The sequence below is a fragment of the Malania oleifera genome, chromosome 12, assembly GCF_029873635.1.
Source record: "Malania oleifera isolate guangnan ecotype guangnan chromosome 12, ASM2987363v1, whole genome shotgun sequence".
In the NCBI taxonomy this organism is placed as follows: Eukaryota; Viridiplantae; Streptophyta; class Magnoliopsida; order Santalales; family Ximeniaceae; genus Malania; species Malania oleifera.
This window is the reverse complement of record NC_080428.1, coordinates 64259584-64280064: the sequence shown is the minus strand read 5'-3', so window position 1 is coordinate 64280064 and position 20481 is coordinate 64259584. Positions and strand designations below refer to the sequence as shown.

Sequence of the window (20481 nt, the reverse complement as noted above, 5' to 3'; positions counted from 1 at the left end):
CCTCCTTCCCAAAGGTGGGGGGGGGGGGGGGGGGGGGGGGGAAGGGGGGCGCTTTGGAATAATTTCCTACTCCATCTGTTCTGTTAAGGGCAAACCAATTGTCCGAAAAAGGAAGCTGATTTTTTTTTTTTTCATATGCTTCCCTGCTTTATACATACTTTCATTATATATATACACATACACACACTTCAAAAATTAGTAGAAGAATGGACTTGAAGTTTAATACACCAGTAGCAAATGAATTTAACCAATTTAAGGGAAAACAAAAAAACAAAACACAAAACAATTGATTGATACGGTAGAAGAATGGAATTTTTGTCAAATTAAGGAAGCTGGTATTTCAAACAATTGGCTTTTCATTTCCCAAGCAAACGGCGTGTTCGTTGATTGGCACCTTTAACGCGAGAGTTTAATTCATCCACATCATCATGAAGATGATCAAGAGCTTTATTTTGCCTGCATTTACCAGATTCACCAAAATGTGAGTGGAAAAAAAAAAAAAAAAGAACTAAAATAGATTAATGACTACAAAAATGATCTTTTGCAGAATCAACACATTTTAAATCTTTCTACATGAATGAGGGGAAAAAAAAACTGAAGTCTATAGTGCTGCCTAAGATGCCATAGGAGCATCATTAGTGATTGAAAAGTATAAGACCAGATCGCAACCATGCGTGAAAAACCTTTGTTCGTTTGAATTAAATTGCAGTTTTTTTTTATCCCTCCAATTCCCAGATGAAAAAAGAAAGTAACCTCCAAAACACATGACAAGCGAACCCAGCATTTTAATATTAACTTAAAAAAATGGAGTAACTTCTTAGTATTTTGGTTCAATGAAAATGGAAGTGAAGTCAGCAATAATGCCTATAAGAATTTGTTCAAGTGTTCTTCACAAAAAAGGATCTCTGCTTCTTAACTTGAAGCAGTCACTCTCCCTTGCAAAAAGCCAAAATACTCCCAAAAGAAGGAATATTAAACTAATCAAGTTACAATAATTTTCATTTTTCAAATTTAAATGCAATAAAAATGCAATACCTTACAAAAGTTGAAGCTAAAATATATTGAAATTTACAGATGTTAAACGCAGCGTGACTGACCTTTCAAGTTCAGTTCCCATGTCAACTGCCATGCTCTTTAGATCACCTAAGATATTACTTAGATCAGAAAGGGCATCATCCTGTTTTGCTTTCTCTACCTGGTTTAGATAACCCAAGAAAGGACAATGAGGTCAAAGATGGATAAAGTTGCTATTGTTATGGTTTCAAGATCATCAATGATACAACCCAGACCTCAACTTTCTGTAAGGCATTTGTTGGTTCAGAAGGAGGTGTTCGAGTAGTTGTCTGCCCTTTAGGTGCAGGAGTTAAACCTAACTTTTCCCTTTGCTCTTTGTTTTTCCCCCCTGTTTTCTTTGGCGCATCTGTGAAATCAACATTAAATCAAATATTAGAATGATCAATGGGTCAATCACATATGTTTTCATTGGTTTATCTGTGAAATCAACATAAGAATCAAACATTAACATGATCATCTGGCCATCCACTTAACATTTTAATATTTAGATAAAAAAACCATATTGTTTATAAATAGTAACAAGCTAAGCAGTAACTGAAAAATTGGGAATGGCCGAGTATACTAGTGAAAACATAATACCTCCTGTAATGACAGGCCCTGTAATTGCCCTGGTCTTCTTTGGCTTCCATGTTCTAGAGAACATGCCTCCCAGGCTGCCTAGAAGCTTCTCACCCTGAAATTAACAAAGTTTCATCATTAAAAATAGATCATCACTGCAAAAATCAGCCATACAGGGTAGTATTAAAAACTATTTTAAGGAGCATAGAAGAGAAACACCTTATGATGGTTGTCCAGCATGTAAAACATAACAATTATCTTAAATAAGCATTATGATCAGGCTGATTTTGGTAAAAAAGATAGTTGATTTTGACCCACATGCATTTAAGCATGATGGTTTGGATGGAGCATAGAAGAGAAACACCTTATGATGGTTGTCCAGCATGTAAAACATAACAATTATCTTAAATAAGCATTATGATCAGGCTGATTTTGGTAAAAAAGATAGTTGATTTTGACCCACATGCATTTAAGCATGATGGTTTGGATGGAGCATAGAAGAGAAACACCTTATGATGGTTGTCCAGCATGTAAAACATAACAATTATCTTAAATAAGCATTATGATCAGGCTGATTTTGGTCAAAAAGATAGTTGATTTTGACCCACATGCAATTAAGCATGATGGTTTGGATGGATCATAGAAGAGAAACACCTTATGATGGTTGTCCAGCATGTAAAACATAACAATTATCTTAAATAAGCATTATGATCAGACTGATTTTGGTCAAAAGATAGTTGATTTTGACCCACATGCATTTAAGCATGATGGTTTGGATGGGTTAACCAATCTGGCAGAACTTTTCCACCTTCAATTAATCAACGCATGGAGATCTCTTTGACCAAATTTCTCACACGCAAGATTTCAGTCATTTGCTACTAATCCAGGGGCCACTTGAAGAAAATGATGCATAAGCACAAACTGTGTTCTTGATAAACTTGAGTCATAATTTAGGGCAAATTGGTCATAGTGGAAGTAAAAGTCTCTCTCCCTCTCCAACACCAAGGTGCACCAGCTTCCATAATTGGGTTCCTTGGTTTCATAATTAGCTTTTTTACTGGAATTTTGCAGGCTATTAACGCTCACTCAAGAAGATAAAGCAAGCTCTGTTCCTGTTTAATAATGAAGTAAATGAACAAAACATTTTGGTTGTAAATATATGTGTTATATCAATATCGAAAATGATCTATGCTAAATTTTTATTTTCCCTATAATGCCACAAACCATTGACCAAGAACCTGAAAGTATTAAGTTTATAGGAGAATACTAAAAAATATGTCTCTAGGAGTCAAACAACAATATAGGGTCAGGGCTTCGCTTGTCAAACAGTCTATGGATCAAAAACACAATTATAATCCTTTTTCTGCTAACGGGGAAAGGTAGAAGGCTGCAGCTTGCACAATAAGGGAACAACAGCTCAGACAATATACTGGCTTTCAAGTGTTTTTGTTAAAGTCATTCCAACAGACAGAAACAAAAGGAGGCTCCTTGACAAGAAAGGTTTTTAAAAACAGAAAAAAAAATCCTTTTTTGGTTATCGGGGAAAGGTAGAAGGCTGCAGCTTGCACAATAAGGGAACAACAGCTCAGACAATATACTGGCTTTCAAGTGTTTTGCTAAGACCTGGAAACAGACAGAAACCAAAGGAGGCTCCTTGATAAGAAAGCTTTTTAAAAACAGAAGAAAAGATATACTCCATAATCTGCAACTGAAATCTTGAAGGGTCAAAGCCTAAAAACTTGCATATTATAACTCATACGGCATTATCATGGAAATGGGATGTACAGGTTTCTTATAGTATATTTTGGACTAAGTTTACATGATCTACTTCTCATGATTAATTCCTTCTTATCTTTCATCCTCATCCTTGCTTCCCACTTATTCGGTTGAAAAAGAAGAATGTAGACATACAATCAATGTCAAGGTGTTGCAGCTGCAATCATCTGAACAATTTATAACCTTAGAAATCTCAAATGTCCAACAAATTAATGATATCTACTAACCTTCACTCCATATGTTCCATGCATACAACCTATTTATGCATTGAATTAATTATTAGACATGGATCTAATCAAACCATGCAGAAAATTTTACAAGTAAAGAACAGTTTCAATTTTCAAAACTCCATAGGTTGCTGCAACATGACTCAACGTGCCACATAGGTTGCTGAAGAATAGTTCTAGCAGGCTTGCAGCCCATACTAGGTTAGAACTCAAATGTTCTGACAATGCAAGACAAAGAATGAGGAACTGAATACCACTCCCAAAGCACATAAATCTTCAACCATCAAACTATAGTTTCTAAACCTTTTGGATAAGCAGAGCCAACGAAGATGAACAAGATATTTAGGAGAAAAAATTGTATAAATGGTGACAGGTCCCATTGTATGGATTACCATGTTTTAGTTGTTCTTTACCAAACCAAATAAAATTACGTTCACTGAAAACGAGCATACCCGACTCAAATCACGATCCATATCAGTGGCCATCATGTGGGTCCTGGTAATTTGTTCACCTTGCTGGTGCAAGGTGACAAGGGTCTTTGAAGCATCTTCTCTAATGTCCTCAGCGATCCTCAGACAACTGTTGACTGTCTTTGTTGTCTCCTCTGCCTTGTGCACAGCATAATTCTCCAGTTCTTGCACAGACTGGCTCTCCACTCCTCCCGAATCACGAGAGTCATTCTTATATTTGTTCCTTGCTGTTGAAGAGGTCCCTTGGCCCCAGTCGTCATCATCATCGAAAGGATTGGTACTAGAGCTTGGCATAGGGAGAACAGGCTCAGAAGAAGACCTTTTCGAGGGTTTAAGTGTTTGCTTCTTGTCCGATTCAGTATCAGAATCAAAAGGATTAGAACCAGAAGATCCTTGAGGTCCTGAATCAACTGAGTTTTGCTTAAAAACCTTGACGGGTGATTTCCCAAACCCGAACATTTCTAACTATGTGCAGAGACAGCAATATCAAGTTGATGATTGTACCTGAAAACTTAAAACAATGTCTGTTAGAGGATGAAAAAAGGTGTTTGTGAATACATTTCCTATAGCCTCAAATGCATTCTCATTATGGAAGAAAGTGCTTTTGAAAACAATGCTGAATATCTTGACAGGAAATAGAGCAATATCATACCCAGTAACAAGTCATAAATACTTGTGTCAAATCATGTAAATCAAAAATTTAATAGGGCAGAAGATAAACTGCCAAAGTAACAGAACCCAGATTCATTTAAATAACTTTCATATGGAATGGGCATCTATTCAACAAATATAAGAAACAGACTCAAAAGTCAAGACTTCTTAAAGGGATAAAATTGTTGAGTTGTGACTTATATTCAGAATGATGGCCCACTGGTCCAGTTGAAGTCAGTAAGGGAGGTTTCGCATGGACCCTCGCCCCCCAAAAAATAAGAACAATAGAAAAAAAATACTTCAAGAACGACACTGATTGATGAGAAAGACAGGGATAGAAAATTAGGGTTTTGATACTGGGCTTTTCGTTGCTTGAGCGAGAAAATGCCCCACCTGAACTGAACCAAACACGACTAGCCGTAAAGCTTAGCCGAGGCAATTTTCTTCGCCCCTTAAGAACTCAAAGGAATTGAAATGCAAAATTTAACGCAATAGCATGAAATACCAAATCTTAGTTTCTACGCTTTTGTCCGCAATCTTGTAGAAAGAAAATCGAAAATGAAAATTGCAAAGCATCTCAAATCACAAGAAACAAAAGCAAACACAACAAAAACAAAAACAAGAGATCAATTAATTACCACGAAAGAAATCCATGTCTACCCCCGAACCCCACGCCAGTCCCCCACAAAAACTGCTATAACAAAAACCCAGAAATATAATTTGAAAAAAGAACAACTAAGATGAAAAACACGACAGATTAGTACCTGGGATTCAGAGAAATCTTGGAAGAACCAAGAACGAAAGTTTCTATACACAAACCACCCCCGATGGGGGGGGGGGGGTGCTTGTGTATGGAAACTTATAAAGAGGAAGGAGGACTGAACGCGTAGAGAAGAGAGAGATGCAGTCAAGAAATGGGTTATTTGATCTCCTATGGAATCTTCTTCTTCTTCTTCTTGGGTTTGTTGGGAGACTCTTCTCTGTATTTGAACAGATCAAACAAATGGAAGGCGCCGCGGAAAAGCGGACCTTTTAAAAAATTCCCCACATCTGACCGTTGGGGACCCTGATTTATCTGAGATTATTTCGCTTTAAAAAAAAAATTACCTTTATTTTTGAATGGTTGTTCAGATATTCAGGTACAGATAGCATTGAATTTTTTTTTTTTTTAAAGAACTTCGCTTAACTTGCCTAATGGAAGACTAGTTATAGTTATGGATAATGGGTATGTGCCTGGCTTTAAAAAAAAAAAAAATTTATTCATCTCTTAGAATTTGATTACAAAATATAAATTTTTATTAAAGTTAATTTTATAAATATTTTTAAAAATTTTAAATTTTCATAAATCTCTAATATATGATTTTTGAGACACTTTTGTCACTATTTGTGTTTATTTTATATGCCCCTTGATCAATTTTAACTTACTTTCAAATTTGTCATGTCCTCAAATCATGGGGTGTCTCTTACTTAATTTATTATTCTTGAGAATAATGAGAGTTAAAAATAATAATAATTAAAAAAAATTATTTAAAATGTAAATGCATATCTTACTTTTAAAATTTAAATGTGTCTTACTTTCTTAAATTTTTAAAAATATATTTAAATCTTGAATATTTTAAAAATATATTTAAATTTTAAATATTTTAAAAATATGTTAAATTTTTTGAATATTTGAATTAAAAACAAAAAAAAATAGTGTGTTAAATTGCTTATTTATAAATATATTCTCTTTATAAGATAACTTGTAAAAATATGTAAAATTTACTTAAAATTTTAATTCCATAGACATTTTCCTAAAGTTTTACAATTAGCTAAAAGTTAGCATAAGAATAAATATGCCTTATTCTTTCTTCAACAAATTGATGCTTATCGTCCAAAAATGAAATTGCATTTCTATCCCCTAACATATTTTATATGTTTAGATTCAGAAAGTGTGCGCGTGTTCGTGAATTTCACAATTGTATTCATGTTAATATGAAAAAGTCCATAATACCCCTTTGAATAAGAGCACAAAGACTAATTAATTAATTAGTCTGACCAAGAAATGAATAGACTTACGAAGAAGTGTATGATTAGTCAAAATGTAATAATTTGATAAACACTAATTGTGGGCCAAGCATCTTTGACTACTCTCAAAATCTTTAATTCCTAGTTTTAAAATAATTAAATTATTATTTTCCATCTCATGAAATAGAATAGAATAAAATATGAAAAGATAATTTACAAAATCTTAATTTCCTCCAATTATCCATCTCTTCAAGTAAATGGTAATTATGACCATAACACAATTTTCAATTCTCATTTTATGTATGAGAAAACATTTAGTACACCGACTCTATAAGTTGGAATCAAAATTGTTAGCCTTGGTGGTTACGTAATCTTGTTTTATATGTTTTGATGATATTAATTTATTTGTTGTTCATAATTTATCTTATCTTTGTAGATCATGTTTAGTACAGGTTCAAGTGGCAACTACATGAAGGCACTAGATCTAAAGTAAATATTGGATCGAGTAGACGTCAAGTAGGCAAGATCAAAAGGAGACTCACTCGAAAAGAACCCAAACACAACCAAAGGAAGCTTAATGTAGAATTATATGTAATGGGGTGTGTTTGAGATAGTAATTGTTGTAACTCTTGCGGTTTTGTTTCTCGCATGGTTTTTGAGCAAGAGTTAAGTAATAATGCACATGCATACTAGGACACAAGAGTATTAGGATTTCACTAAGTCACAAACTCAACATTTATAGTTTTCAAGATAATTCAAGAGTTTGACAAAGGCATCCTATACTCAAGTATGTTTTCTAAAGAGACAAGTTTTCAAACATTTTGGTATTATGAACATTTGCACGCTGGGTCCCACTTGAGTCAAAACAAGTTTTTTGTCCTAAAGCCTTAAGAAAGTCAAATATATTTTTATAAATGACATAAAAGCATATAAGATATCAAAATAAGCTTTCAAATTTGTTTTCATAAACAAGATATCTTATATTCAAGATGAAACTCATTTGGACAAGTATTAATCTTCATTAGACTTAATATATTTCATATACTTTTGTCCAAGAATGTTTTAAATCATTAAAAGACTTATTGGCATGGAAAAACAGGACATTAGTCGACTAATGGGGTGCATTTGTCAACTAATTAATCTAGTAGCCTAATGAAGAATGGGTATTAGTCGACAAATGGGTATGACTCGTCGACGAATGGGGGAGACTCATTGACGAATAGGTTTGACTCGTTGACGAATTTTTCTAGTAGCCAAAACGAGTTTTTCAGCCTAGGTGACTCGTCGACGAAAAGGCATGATTTGTCAATGATTGGGGGTTACTCATTGATGATTGGGATAGACTTGTCGATGATTAACATCGTGAACTGAACACCAACGGTTAGAAAACGGCTAGTTCTTGAGCTAATCTTTTGGGATTCTCTCTCAACGGTCAGATAACGGTTAGATAGGCTCTCTAGCTATAAATACAAGTCCATAGACTTGATTAAACAAGTTTTTGAGAGTTTACAAGTTTTTAGTGAAAAACATATCCTAAACATCAACCCTAAGCACTTTGCATTTTAATTCATATTCATAAGTGCTTAATTTCTCTCTTACTCTCCAATTGCGTTTGATTCATTCCTTGAGAGAATAGTGTGAGGTTTGTTTTGTAATTGATATCAGCTCATTTGAGGAGCATCATCTTGTATTTCATCTTCTTCTTGTAAAGGTTTTTTGTGAACCAAATTGGTGAAGGTTCTTAGTGAACTGTTTTGCAAGGCTTCTTGGTGAACCTTGCAACTTTTGGTGAGCGATAGAGATTTGTTCCTTAGTGAAGGCTCTTGGTGAGCGTTGAGAGATTTGTCCTCTCGTTGTAAGGCTTCTCCGCCGTTGAAGGAGTTTACAGTAAAATTCTTGAGTTTGTCTCAAGGCGTGGATGTAGGCTTGTGCCGAGCCACGTAAAAATACCGGTGTTGAGATTTCTTTTCCCTACACTCTTTTATTTGTATTGTACTTGATTTACTTTGCTTATATTGTGATAGCTTGAATCTTGCCAAGAATTTTATTTTGTAGAAAATGTCGTAAATACGCGAAAGAGTCCATTCACCCCCCTCTGACTCTATATACTCTCGGGCCGGCAAGTGGTATCGGAGCATACCACCACTTTCAAAAATGATTTCATTATGTGTATGCATTCTAACTAAATTAAATAATTATAATTAATTTTTTTTGCACAATATCATAAAAATATATTGATTTCAATGTGTACACCCATTGTACCTACTAATCTTTTTTTTTTTTTTTTTTTTTGTCAATTGAAAGCTGTTTTGGCTACAAAATGATAGGTAGTCTATCTCTCATCCCTTCTAGGTTTCGAACTCGAAACTTCCAATAAAAATGTTTCAAATTTTAACCACTAAAACATCTCTTACCAGAGACTAACTTCTCCATCTTAACATGCCATATATAACTTTCATAGCACTGTTTTCATTTTTGAGGAATCTTATTTAAGATTTTCATTCCATATGTTCGTTTTTTAAGATTTTCATTTCCATTTCCCCAAAACATGGGAATCAGATTCTTGAATTAGGTTAGATATATATTCCATGATTTTAATCCTGAATCGTTGCTTCATTCTGCCAAATCGTTAGGATTTCTTTCCTATTTTTCTCCTCCAACAATGTATCCATCTCCTTCTCCTTCACCACTCTCAGTATTTTCATCAACTATTAATATTCTTCTTCTTCCTTCTTCCATGAAAGAAGAATTTGTTGAAAAGATCTCAAATCAACTAAAACTTACAGAAGGAAGCACTGCTAGAATTATTAACGACCAAGCAGCAGCCGACCATTCAATATTTTCTCAAATTCCAATTCCTGTAACTCGGTATTCCAAACAAGAACTTTTAATTTCAATTTCGATTCTCTATCAAACCAAATACGAAACTAGAATTTGTCATTTCGATTTCAATTCATGCACCTAACTGGTCCCGAAACTATTCTCTCCAAATACAAAAGTTTTAGTATTATTATTATTATTATTATTATTATTATTATTATTTTACACCTTTATAACAACAAATTTTTAATTGTAGATAGCTAGCTGGTGGTGGCAATTACGATCCAGTCATGATAAATAAATGGGTTAGGATACATCGGTATAGTTATATAAGTCATAAATGGGTGACTCCTTTAGACCTATTTGTTAAATGGGTGTACTCGTTTAACCTATCAACTTATTTAAATTTTCAATCTTAATTAATTTACTGAATTTGTCACATTTAAAAATATACAACAAATAAATAACTAAAATTATAATTTGAATTTTTACATACGTAATTGTTAAATTTGAATATTTATATAATTACGTACATAATTTGACTTGATTTTCAAATTAATTAACATGTCTGCATGTTTATAATTGCATGATTGGTTCGATTTACACGTGTTCGTAATTATTTCGGTATGTGATTATAGTATTGTCTTTATTTATTATTTGTAATTAAATTATATAATTAATATTATAATTAGAAAATCTATATGCATAGTTTTATAATTATGGACAACTTAATTATAATATGTACGTAATTATGCACCTATGTATATCTAAGTAATTTGATTTACTTTAATTTTTCAAATCAATTAATATGCATGCATGTACGTAGTTTATATAGCTGGTTCAATTTAGATATGTCCATAATTTTATCGGTATGTAATTATATTAATTATTAACTACATTTATGATTTAAAATTAAACTATATAATTACATAATTAATATCATTATTCAAAAATCTATTTACGTAATTTCGTAATATAAAATTGATTTTATTCATATGTATACATGTCTAATTCGGTTTAATTATATACTTATGTAATTAAAAAATACAATTACATTGTTATAATTTGAAAATGTATGAATATAAGTTTACTATCATGGATAATTCTATTTGAATACGTACGTAATCACAATTATGTATGTACATAATTGATTTGATTTAGTTTTCCAAACTAATTAATATGCATACATGTATGTAATTACGTGATTAATTCGATTTAAATATCTATGTGATTATATAAAAATGTAATTATAGAGTTAGTTACGCATGTTATTTGAAAATTAATTCATAGCAATAATTCGGATATCTATGTACATAATTTTGTAATATGTTAATAGTTTGGTGACAATAATAGTGTATTCCCAAGAGGGGGGTGAATTGGGTATTTAAAAAATCTTCCTAGGTTAGGCGTGTTCAATTTTAAACCATAGCCAGTGCAACTTAGGGTCTTTCTAAGCAATTACAAATCTCTCAAATAATTAAATATGCAAATATTTAAAACAAATATAGCATTCACGTCAAATTAAATATTAGCATGCAAGTACAGAAAATAAATAGCGTAGGGAATGAGAGAATGACACAGTTATTGTTATCGAGGTTCAGCTAATCCTGCTTACGTCCCCGCCTTGGGCCAACCACCCAAAGATTCAACTATATGCTCACTTAACTGGGCAGAGCGACGCTGCTTACACTTCTCCTTATGGGACATTATCTCCCTAGCTCACTTACGGGCAAAGCCAAACCGTTTCTCCTTGTGGGGCGGAGTCTCCCCAACTCAATTTACCTGGCTGAGCTAAACTGGTTCCTCCTTACAGGGCGAAATCTCCCTAACTCAATTTACCAGACTCAGCCTGTAGAGACCCGAACCCGTAAAAATAAAAAAAATATAAAAAAGAGATTTTTGCAGGCTTTGTCAATGAAGCCAATGTTCTCGTCGACGAATGCCCTTCAGTGCTTCGTCGCTTAAATTCAGAACCTCGTTGATGAGGAGATCCTGACTGACATGAAAAATATCAGGCTTGGGTTCATTGACGAGGGAGGAGGTTCAGCGATGAACAACCTTCTATGTCTTGTCAACGAGGGGCCAATTCATTGGCGAATCTAATCAGGTCAAAAGGCCTATAAATATTATTTTTTTCATTACTTAGGGGTTAAGAAACCCAAAACTCTCTCTCTCTCTCTCTCTCTCTCTCTCTCTCTCTCTCTCTCTCTCTCGTTCTTCATCATTCGTCGCCCGTTTCGACAATCGAAAGATACTGCGAGGATTAGGGAGCTAGGATCTACAGTTCTAGCGGATTAGATTTTCGATTTGGTGAAAAGGGTTGGGATTTGGTTTCCGAGCATTACAATTTCAGTTTCAAAATTAGGTAAGGGAATTATGTTTAATGTAGTGTTGTATCGTTTTTGAACCGATAGAAATGTTTGCGGGGCGAGTATGTTATATTTTCAGTTGAAATTTCTAAAAACCAACCATTTAAAAGGCTTGTTTTCGAGTTTAGGATATACTATAGGATATTTTGAGTAGAAGTGAATGGTGGAAAGATCGATTTGTTTCTACAAACCATTTATACAATGTTTTCATGGTTGTCTACGGCCTATGTTTTTAATATAGAAAACTGTGTGGCAGGTGAATGTTATTTTGTGAGTTATGGAAACACTAGAGATGAGATGTTTGTGTAATACTGAACTGTTTGCGAAAATACTGGAATTGTTTTGAGAAATGCAGGAACTTATGAGAGGGCCAAGGCCGAGTTTGTATTAAATGATCAAGGCCGGGTTTTATGAGTAACAAAGTTTATTTTGAGGTTGGAGTTTGTATTAAATGGCCAAGTTGTAACAGAGGGGCCGAGGCCCGAGTTTGTACTTTATGAGAGGGTCGAGGCCCGAGATAGTATTAAACGACTGAGGCCGGGTTTTATGAAATGAGTTTTAAAGTACATTTTTATTTACTTAAATTGCACGATATGTGACTCACTTCTAAAAATGAGTAGCACTAGGGCTATTCCAAGTATAGGATTTACGTCGTGTAATAATTAGCCCAAATAGGCCAGATCGTCTCCGCGAGGAATGCAGATTAGTTTCAAACTCGCGTTAAATAAAAAGAAGAAAATAAGAAAACAATTTACTGAACATAGTTCAGATTTGAAATCTTGGGGTTTTTGAAAGTTTGTGGCGAAACTAAAATAAAATGAAACCTAGAATAAGAACATAACATGCATAAGCAATAAAATAATTACCATGCAACTAAACAAATGAACCAACTATGTCAATCCAGTACAATCCATTCAATCATTCAAACAAACAGTACGAGATTAAACAAACAAATTAACCAATTCTTTAAACATTTAAATAACGAATTAAGACAGAAGACTTCATTAATCTCTTAAAGGCACTCAACAACTAAATGAACTTAAACAAGATTCTAAAGAAAAATAAGACTACACCTAAACAAAATCTTCAAACAAAAATAAACTCAACATAAACAAAGTCTTAAGCAAAAATAAACTAACTTAAACAAAGTGTTAAACTCAACCAAGTACTTAAACAGATTAAATCCACATTAACTGAGTTTAAATGAAAATTAACCCAACAATATTAAGTTCCATTAAATACTAAAATGACATTGAAGTTTAATCAAACTAATTAATTAAAGTAATACGAGAACAAGAGAGAGAGTGAAACAATAAAATAACTCAACTTAACAATGAAACTAAGATAAAAAAAATTAAAAAAAAAAAAGAGAAAAAACATGCTGAACTTGACAATAAAAATAAACTCAAACTAAATTTAACAATAAATAAACTTAAACAACATTTTAAATAAAATTGACTAGACTTCGAACTAATAAAAAAAAAAAGCTCCAACAAGATATTTAAATTGACATTAAAGTGAAATAATAAATTAAACTCAAACTAATAGGGAACCCCAATTATAAATTTAAAATGATATTAAAGTAAAAAACTAAACAACAAAGTTCCAATAGAATATTTTAAAATGATGTTAAGGTAAAAAAAAAAAAAAATGCAACTAAAATAACAGCAAGGTATTTAAAAAAAAAAAAAGACAAAGAAGTAAACTAATACAACTAAATGATAACAAAGGAGAGAGAGAGAGAGAGAGAGAGAATAATCTCAACAACAACTTTGAAGATAACTATTTAATGCACAAAATAGATCAAACTACACATTAAAATATCCATGAAAAATGACAAAGAAAAAAGTATTAATAACTCAACAAAACTATTTAAATACACACACACACACACACACACACACACACACACACACATAGAGAGTGGAGGAAGGAATGGAGCCGTGGAGTGTTGGAGCTGCTCGGGTCCTCTCCAGCAGTAGACCTGCTGCCTTCCTACGGCACACGGCCTTCACGCCCCCCAAAAACCCTAGCTTTCCCCCTTTTCTCTCCTTTCTTTCTTTTTGCTTTTTGCTTTTCGTTTTCTGCCCTCACTCCCCAGCGCCTCACTCCTCTCCCAAGTTCACACACACACGATTGCTTGCCACATTTGCATAGCTGAGTGTCACAGTCCGACTATTTTCACACCCTTGTGAAGGGCCATGCGGCGCTAGCTAAAGCACTCTTGTTTAACTAGCCAGTCTATCGTTTACCAACATTCATCCACAAATCACTTTCATTAACATTCATTCAGATAGCAGTGGAAACAATAATCAATTCATGAAAGCCGTGGTAAGCAAGCAGTAAACATTGAAGCAAACATAATTCATTAACAAATCCTCTGTTGACATGTTGTACTTAGCGAGGGAGGCAAGTAGGCTAAGCATGTTGACAATTGCCAGTGAGTTTTACAATGACTGATGAACACTCACCCTCCCCTAAAAAGGTTTTTATGTAATTATCATCCTGGCACTAGGAAACATCAAAGTGACTGAGGAGTCATACCGCTTTATTTGGCTTACAAAGACTCTACTAGCAGAAAATAACCCTATATTAGTATTTACATGATGGAAACTCATCCTAAGCACACGAGATAAGCGGTCACAGGCAAGCATAATGCCCTGAACAAGCTTAGCTCGTGACATTCTCCCCCACTTATGCGATCGTCGTCCTTGTAGAATTTTGGCGATAGGTACACTTCAACTTTGTCCACGAATGGCTTCAAATCTTCCGCAGAAATCTAGCTGATTTCTTTGTCATCAAAGCACTTCCAGTTCACTAGGAACTTCTGCCGCTTCTTCCTTGAGGATATGAACTTTCTGTCTGCAAGGATCTTTTCAACTTCATGTCTGTCAAGTTGCACTATCTTCAACTCTACACTGTTTGACTGACTTATGCTCAGGTCGTTAGTGTTGGCGTTGAATGGCTTGGGGCAGTTGACATGAAACTGCGATCTTCTCTCCTTATCTGCCCACTTCTTTATCTGCTTAGAAGCTTTCTCCAGATAGGCTTGGGAAAACTCTACATTCAGTCTCCATTCTCTGGTGAAGATGCACACCTTGGGACTCTTTCGTCTATACAGCTTGCCCACTGTGTGAGGTAACAGCGGCAGCAGGCCTGTAACAAGCTCAAAAGGGCTCTTGTTGGTTGTTGAGCGTCTTTGGGCATTTCCACAGAATGGAGCCACATTAAGTAGTTGCACGCCATTCTTCTGGTTGTCGTTGACAAAATGGCACAAGTACTCATCTAACAGCTCTCTGAATCTCTTTATCTGTCCGTCTGTTTGTCGATGATAACTCGAAGAGATGTCAAGGTGTGACCTGAATATCCTGAAAAAATCTGTTAAGAAGTTGTCAGTGAACATTTTGGTCACAAATAATAACTTGGGGAACACCCCAATGTTTCACAATAGTCACAAGGAACAATTGTGATGTCTCCTCTGCCGAACAGTACTTTGGTGCAGCCATGAAAGTACCATACCCCTTGTCTTGTTGGCAAGTGAGACAAGTTTTGGTATAATTAACCACATCATCCCTCGTGTGCAGCCAATAATACCTCCTCAGTAGTCCTGTCATTGGAGTTATTCTCCACGAATATCCCTCTACGAACTTCCTGTAGTATCTAGTAAGGTCAAGAAAGGAACGCAACTCCTTCACTATCGTGGGGATCTTCCGTTCTTGAATCATCCTTACCTTCTCCATACCCCTTCGGATACGACCTTCTTCAACCACTTAACCAAGGAATTTGTTGCTCCGTCGAGCGAAAGAGAAATTTTCCTTCTTCATATTCAGACTGTTTCCCCTCAGCCTGTCAAACACCTTCCGTAGATGCTCTTTATGTTTCCTCTGAAACAACACCGATGCTCCCAACGGTGTTTTGGAAGGGCGAACACATCCCCCTTCCACTTCATCAAGATGTTTCCCAAACTCTAATATCTCAAGAGGCGCAATCTGATGTGACCCTTTAGCAAGTGATTTCACTCTTGATAACAACTCGATCTCATGCTCCACAGTCCGTCGTGAAGGCAAATTGTGAGGCAGCTTATCCGGCAACACCTCCTTATGCTCATCCAACACCGCTTGGATGGTCATAGGCTCTAGCTCTTGGCCTACTTCTTTGTCTACCACCACCATGGCTAGATGTGTCTGCTCACCCTTACCCAATCCTTCATTGAGTTGTATGGCAGAAATGGACTTCCCGTCATCTCCTTTCGTTGCAACGACTTGCACCATGCACAAGTGATCTCTCATCAGACATGGGGAACCAGCCAAAGGCATTAGCACTGCCCTCATCCCCCTTAGGAACTCCATTCCTAGAATGATTGGAAAGTCATCCAATGGCACCGTTGTGAAATTCACATGACCTTCCCGTTGTCCAAGCTTTATAGCCACTTGCTTGGCTACTCCCAGAGTAGGCTAGGCTACAGAGTTAACTACTTTCATGCGTCCTGTATCCTTCTCTAAGGATAAGTTGAATCTCCCTGCTTCCAACTGCGAAACAAAATTATGAGTAGCCCCCGTATCCACCATAGCGCGAGTACTCTTTCCATTTATCCTCAAGTCCACAAACATTAACCCTTTTGCTCGTGTAACTTTCAGTGTTTTTGCCTGCTTTTCCAATGCGTTCACCACCCACACTGAACCCACCCTTGGGGCATCATCCTCTTCCTCATTGTCTTTCATTACCTGCTCTGCAATGGAAGCCTATAAAGCATTAAGTGATGCTTTGTGAGGGCACTCAAAAACTCTATGAGGACCTCGACACAAGAAACACTCAAGTTTATTCTTCTCCTTTCCATTGGGTGTGTTGAACCCTTGAGACGACGAAGCTTCCTGTGAGGTTGATGATTTAGAGTCGGCTCCCCCACTCTTGGGTTTGCCATTCTTGAAAGACTTTCCACTGTTTCCCTCTCCGCCAAACCGTTTGGATGAAGTGGTATCATCCCTAGCGTAGTCAGTCAAGCGTTTTGCAGCCGCTTGTGCAGTTGACAAGTCTTGAACCCTTTGCCTATAAAGTTCAGTTCTTGCCCATGGTTTCATCTCCTCTAGAAAATAGAACAACTTGTCCTTCTCCGACATATCCCGGATATCCAACATCAAAGTAGAAAATTGTTTCACATATTCGCTGATCGACTCCGTATGCTTGAGATCTCTCAGTTTTCTCCTTGCATTATACTCAACATTCTCAGGTAAGAATTTGGCCTTGAGCTCTCTCTTCAAGTATGCCCAACTATCAATTACACAGCTTCCATTTTCAATTTCTCTGTACTTGGTACGCCACCATAGTTTGACATCACCAATTAAGTACATGGTCGCAGTATCCACCTTTGCCTGCTCTGAGGCCATCCTCACAACGTGAAAGTACTGCTCCACATCAAACAAGAAGTTCTCTAACTCCTTGGCATCTCGGGCACCCCCATACGTCCTGGGTTCTAGCACCTTGGTCTTGCTAACTCCCAGAGTGTTGGAGTTCCCCATAGCAAGAACCACCAGATTCACCTTTGCACCCAGATTAGCTATCCACGACTGCAAAGCTTCAACTGTGTGGTGAAAGTCCTTTGACATGTCGCCTATCAAACCTGTTTGATGTTTTTGTGATCCCATCACCTCATCAACAAGTTCTCTCATCTGGGCCACCTCCACGGCCATAGTATTGGTTGTTGTCTCAACCTGTGCTTCCAGCACGCTGATCCTCTCAGCAGTGTTTGGTGTCATGGTCACTTACCAAAGCTTCCCAAATCCAACAACGAAGGCAATTGAATTCACATAGCAACTCAACCTTGGGCTCTCACCAAGTGTCACCGACTTGGCTCTGATACCAAATGTCACAGTCTGACTATTTTCACACCCTTGTGAAGGGTCGTGCGGCACTAGTTAAAGCACTCTTGTTTAACTAACCAGCCTATCGTTTACCAACATTCATCCACAAAGCACTATCATTAACATTCATTCAGATAGCAGCGGAAACAATAATAAATTCATGAAAGCCGTGGTAAGCAAGCAGTAAACATTGAAGCAAACTTAATTCATTAACAAATCTCCGTTGACATGTTGTACTTAGCGAAGGAGGCAAGTAGGCTAAGCATGTTGACAATTGCTAGTGAGTTTTACAATGACTGATGAACACTCACCCTCCCCTAAAGAGGTTTTTATGTAATTATCATCCTGGCACTAGGAAACATCAAAGTGACCGAGGAGTCATACTGCCTTATTTGGCTTACAAAGACTCTACTAGTAGAAAATAACCCTACACTAGTATTTACATGATGGAAACTCATCCTAAGCACACGAGATAAGCGATCACAAGCAAGCATAATGCCCTGAACAAGCTTAGCTTGTGACACCGAGTCACATCAAGGACCCGACCCACCTTTTTTTTTTTTTCATTTCCACTCACACATACTCAGCGCATGGCAGCACCTCCATTCACCAGCCTACGCACACCCAATCTCCTTTTGGATTTCACATACGGCCCACATTAGAAGCCCATCACATTGTGCTTATGGGCTTCTAATGTGGGCCGTATGTGAAATCCAAAAGGAGATTGGGTGTGCGTAGGCTGGTGAATGGAGGTGCTGCCATGCGCTGAGTATGTGTGAGTGGAAATGAAATATATATATATATATATATATATATATTTCTTTTTGATTAAATTTCCAACAAGACCCTCTTCATACTCGTGCGTGGTTTGGTTTTAAGTTTCAAAAAATTGTCCTTTAAATATCCTGAAAAACCTCGGATGCTTACGGTCTCGAGTTGGACTCCGACTCACGTACGCAGCTCTTTCTGAACACGACAACGTACATGTACGTGCATGGCTTCATGTACGTTTTTAATTTCAATCTTGATTTCCAAATATTGTCCTGCAATATTAAATCACGAATGATCGTAAATTTCCTCGACAAAATAGGATAATTATCGAATGAACTCATTGATTAAAATGGTGGACCTAATCGAGCATTTAATTAAAATTATGACCTTTAATGCATGAATTTAAATGTTGAATTACCCTATTTTTGACACGCAATCAATATGCTGTAGGAAACCTGTGAACTCAGTGTTGCGAGTGTGGTACCTATGCTAGAGAGAGTTTCACCATTTGACTGCGTGCGCCCACATTTACGAGTGTGTGGTGTTGGGTGGTCCTAGCCGATTGACCCGAGATGCAATTGAACCCGTAAACGAGCTTGCGAAAGCCTGCTGATGTATATAGCAGGGAGTTGACTTGGCTTGGGTTGATCTCCCAGGTTTTTGTCCAACCTTTGAGCCACACAACCTTGACCACGGGGGTTTATACATGGTGAGTAGTTCCAGGGTGTATCTTTTATGCATATCCATATATTTATGTAATGATGTAAATGTTTTCCCAGTATTGATATGTTATGAGAAATGAGAAAAGAGTATACACTGAAAAGCATGTTGTCACACATTGTCATTAACTTAATCTTCCTTACTAAGAGGTGTCTCACCCCGTTGTACAACATATCTTTTCAGGGAATCTCAGAGATCAAGTTTAGCTGGATTTAGGGGGTGAAGACTAATTTAGTTACTTTTTTATGAGTGTCTTCAAGAATTCAGATATGAGTAGTTATTGTAGAATGCCTTCGGGCTTGTATCTTTGGTCATGTGGACCGAGCATGTGAACTAGTTTTTTTTGGGATGTAATATGTGTATGGACAGAACCTTGATGTATATTGTAGTTTAGACTCTGGTAATAGAAAATGGAAAATGTTTCATTATTCCGCTGCATATCTTGTATGTATAAGATGGTATCAGGTACACAGACGTTACTAAAGTAGCACCCTAGGCCCATGTGTCGGGTTGGGGTGCTACAAGTGGTGTCGTAGCGAAGGGACAACTAATGTTTCTCAATCCCCGGGAACTCTCGCTTATGAATGGTTGTGGCGAAGTAGGACTCTCCGCCCAAGGGCTTGTTGGTTTGGAGCAACTAATGTCCCCCACTCGCAACGAGTGCTCTGATATGTACCTGTTGTTGTCACGGGCGCAAGGCCCATAATGAAAGTGACAACGGCCAAAATGTGGGACGTTACAGAGCCTAATTGGTTCCTCCTTACAAGGTAGAGTCTCCCTAACTCAATTTATTAGGCTGAGCCAAACTGGTTCCTCCTTACAGGGCGAAGTCTCCCTAACTCAATCACTGGGCTAAGCCAAATCGGTACAACATATATGAATTTGCATACAAATATATGCTTCTCAAAATAAGCAAGGATGTACAAATTTAAGCACTAGATGCACTCTCAAATGATATGAAGTTAAGCTCAGTAGAGTAAGGGACTATTTTCTCAAAGTTATTTTTGCAATCTTTGAATGAGATGTATGTGATAAAAACTTCAAAGATTAAACCCTAATGAATATTTCTCCAAAAATATTTGTCAATGAAAAATGTAGGAGAACCTAGGGTTTTGCTTTCAAATGATTTTGGCACAAATAAATGTATATGATCTTTGATTTCAAAAATAAGATATGAAAT

At 36.2% G+C, this 20481-nt stretch overlaps 1 protein-coding gene across 1 annotated transcript; it reads right to left on the bottom strand.

The window, feature by feature from the left end:
- Positions 1 to 98: 98 nt before the first annotated feature.
- LOC131144290 (putative SNAP25 homologous protein SNAP30) lies at positions 99 to 5803 on the bottom strand. Its single transcript, XM_058092843.1, has 6 exons — positions 5521 to 5803; positions 4088 to 4609; positions 1654 to 1747; positions 1290 to 1420; positions 1098 to 1195; positions 99 to 456 (listed from the first exon to the last, which is right to left on the bottom strand). Exons 2-6 carry the CDS (start codon positions 4562 to 4564, stop codon positions 357 to 359), a joined length of 900 nt encoding a protein of 299 aa, XP_057948826.1. The 5' UTR covers positions 4565 to 4609; positions 5521 to 5803; the 3' UTR covers positions 99 to 356.
- Positions 5804 to 20481: the final 14678 nt, after the last annotated feature.

Excerpts from the sequence above, each read along its gene's own strand:
- LOC131144290 (XM_058092843.1), bottom strand. The coding sequence starts at position 4,564 with ATGTTCGGGTTTGGGAAATCACCCGTCAAGGTTTTTAAGCAAAACTCA. Across the intron at positions 1,421-1,653 it reads AGGGCCTGTCATTACAGGAG|ATGCGCCAAAGAAAACAGGG; the intron begins GTATTATGTTTT and ends TTGATTTCACAG. Across the intron at positions 457-1,097 it reads ATGGGAACTGAACTTGAAAG|GCAAAATAAAGCTCTTGATC; the intron begins GTCAGTCACGCT and ends TGGTAAATGCAG.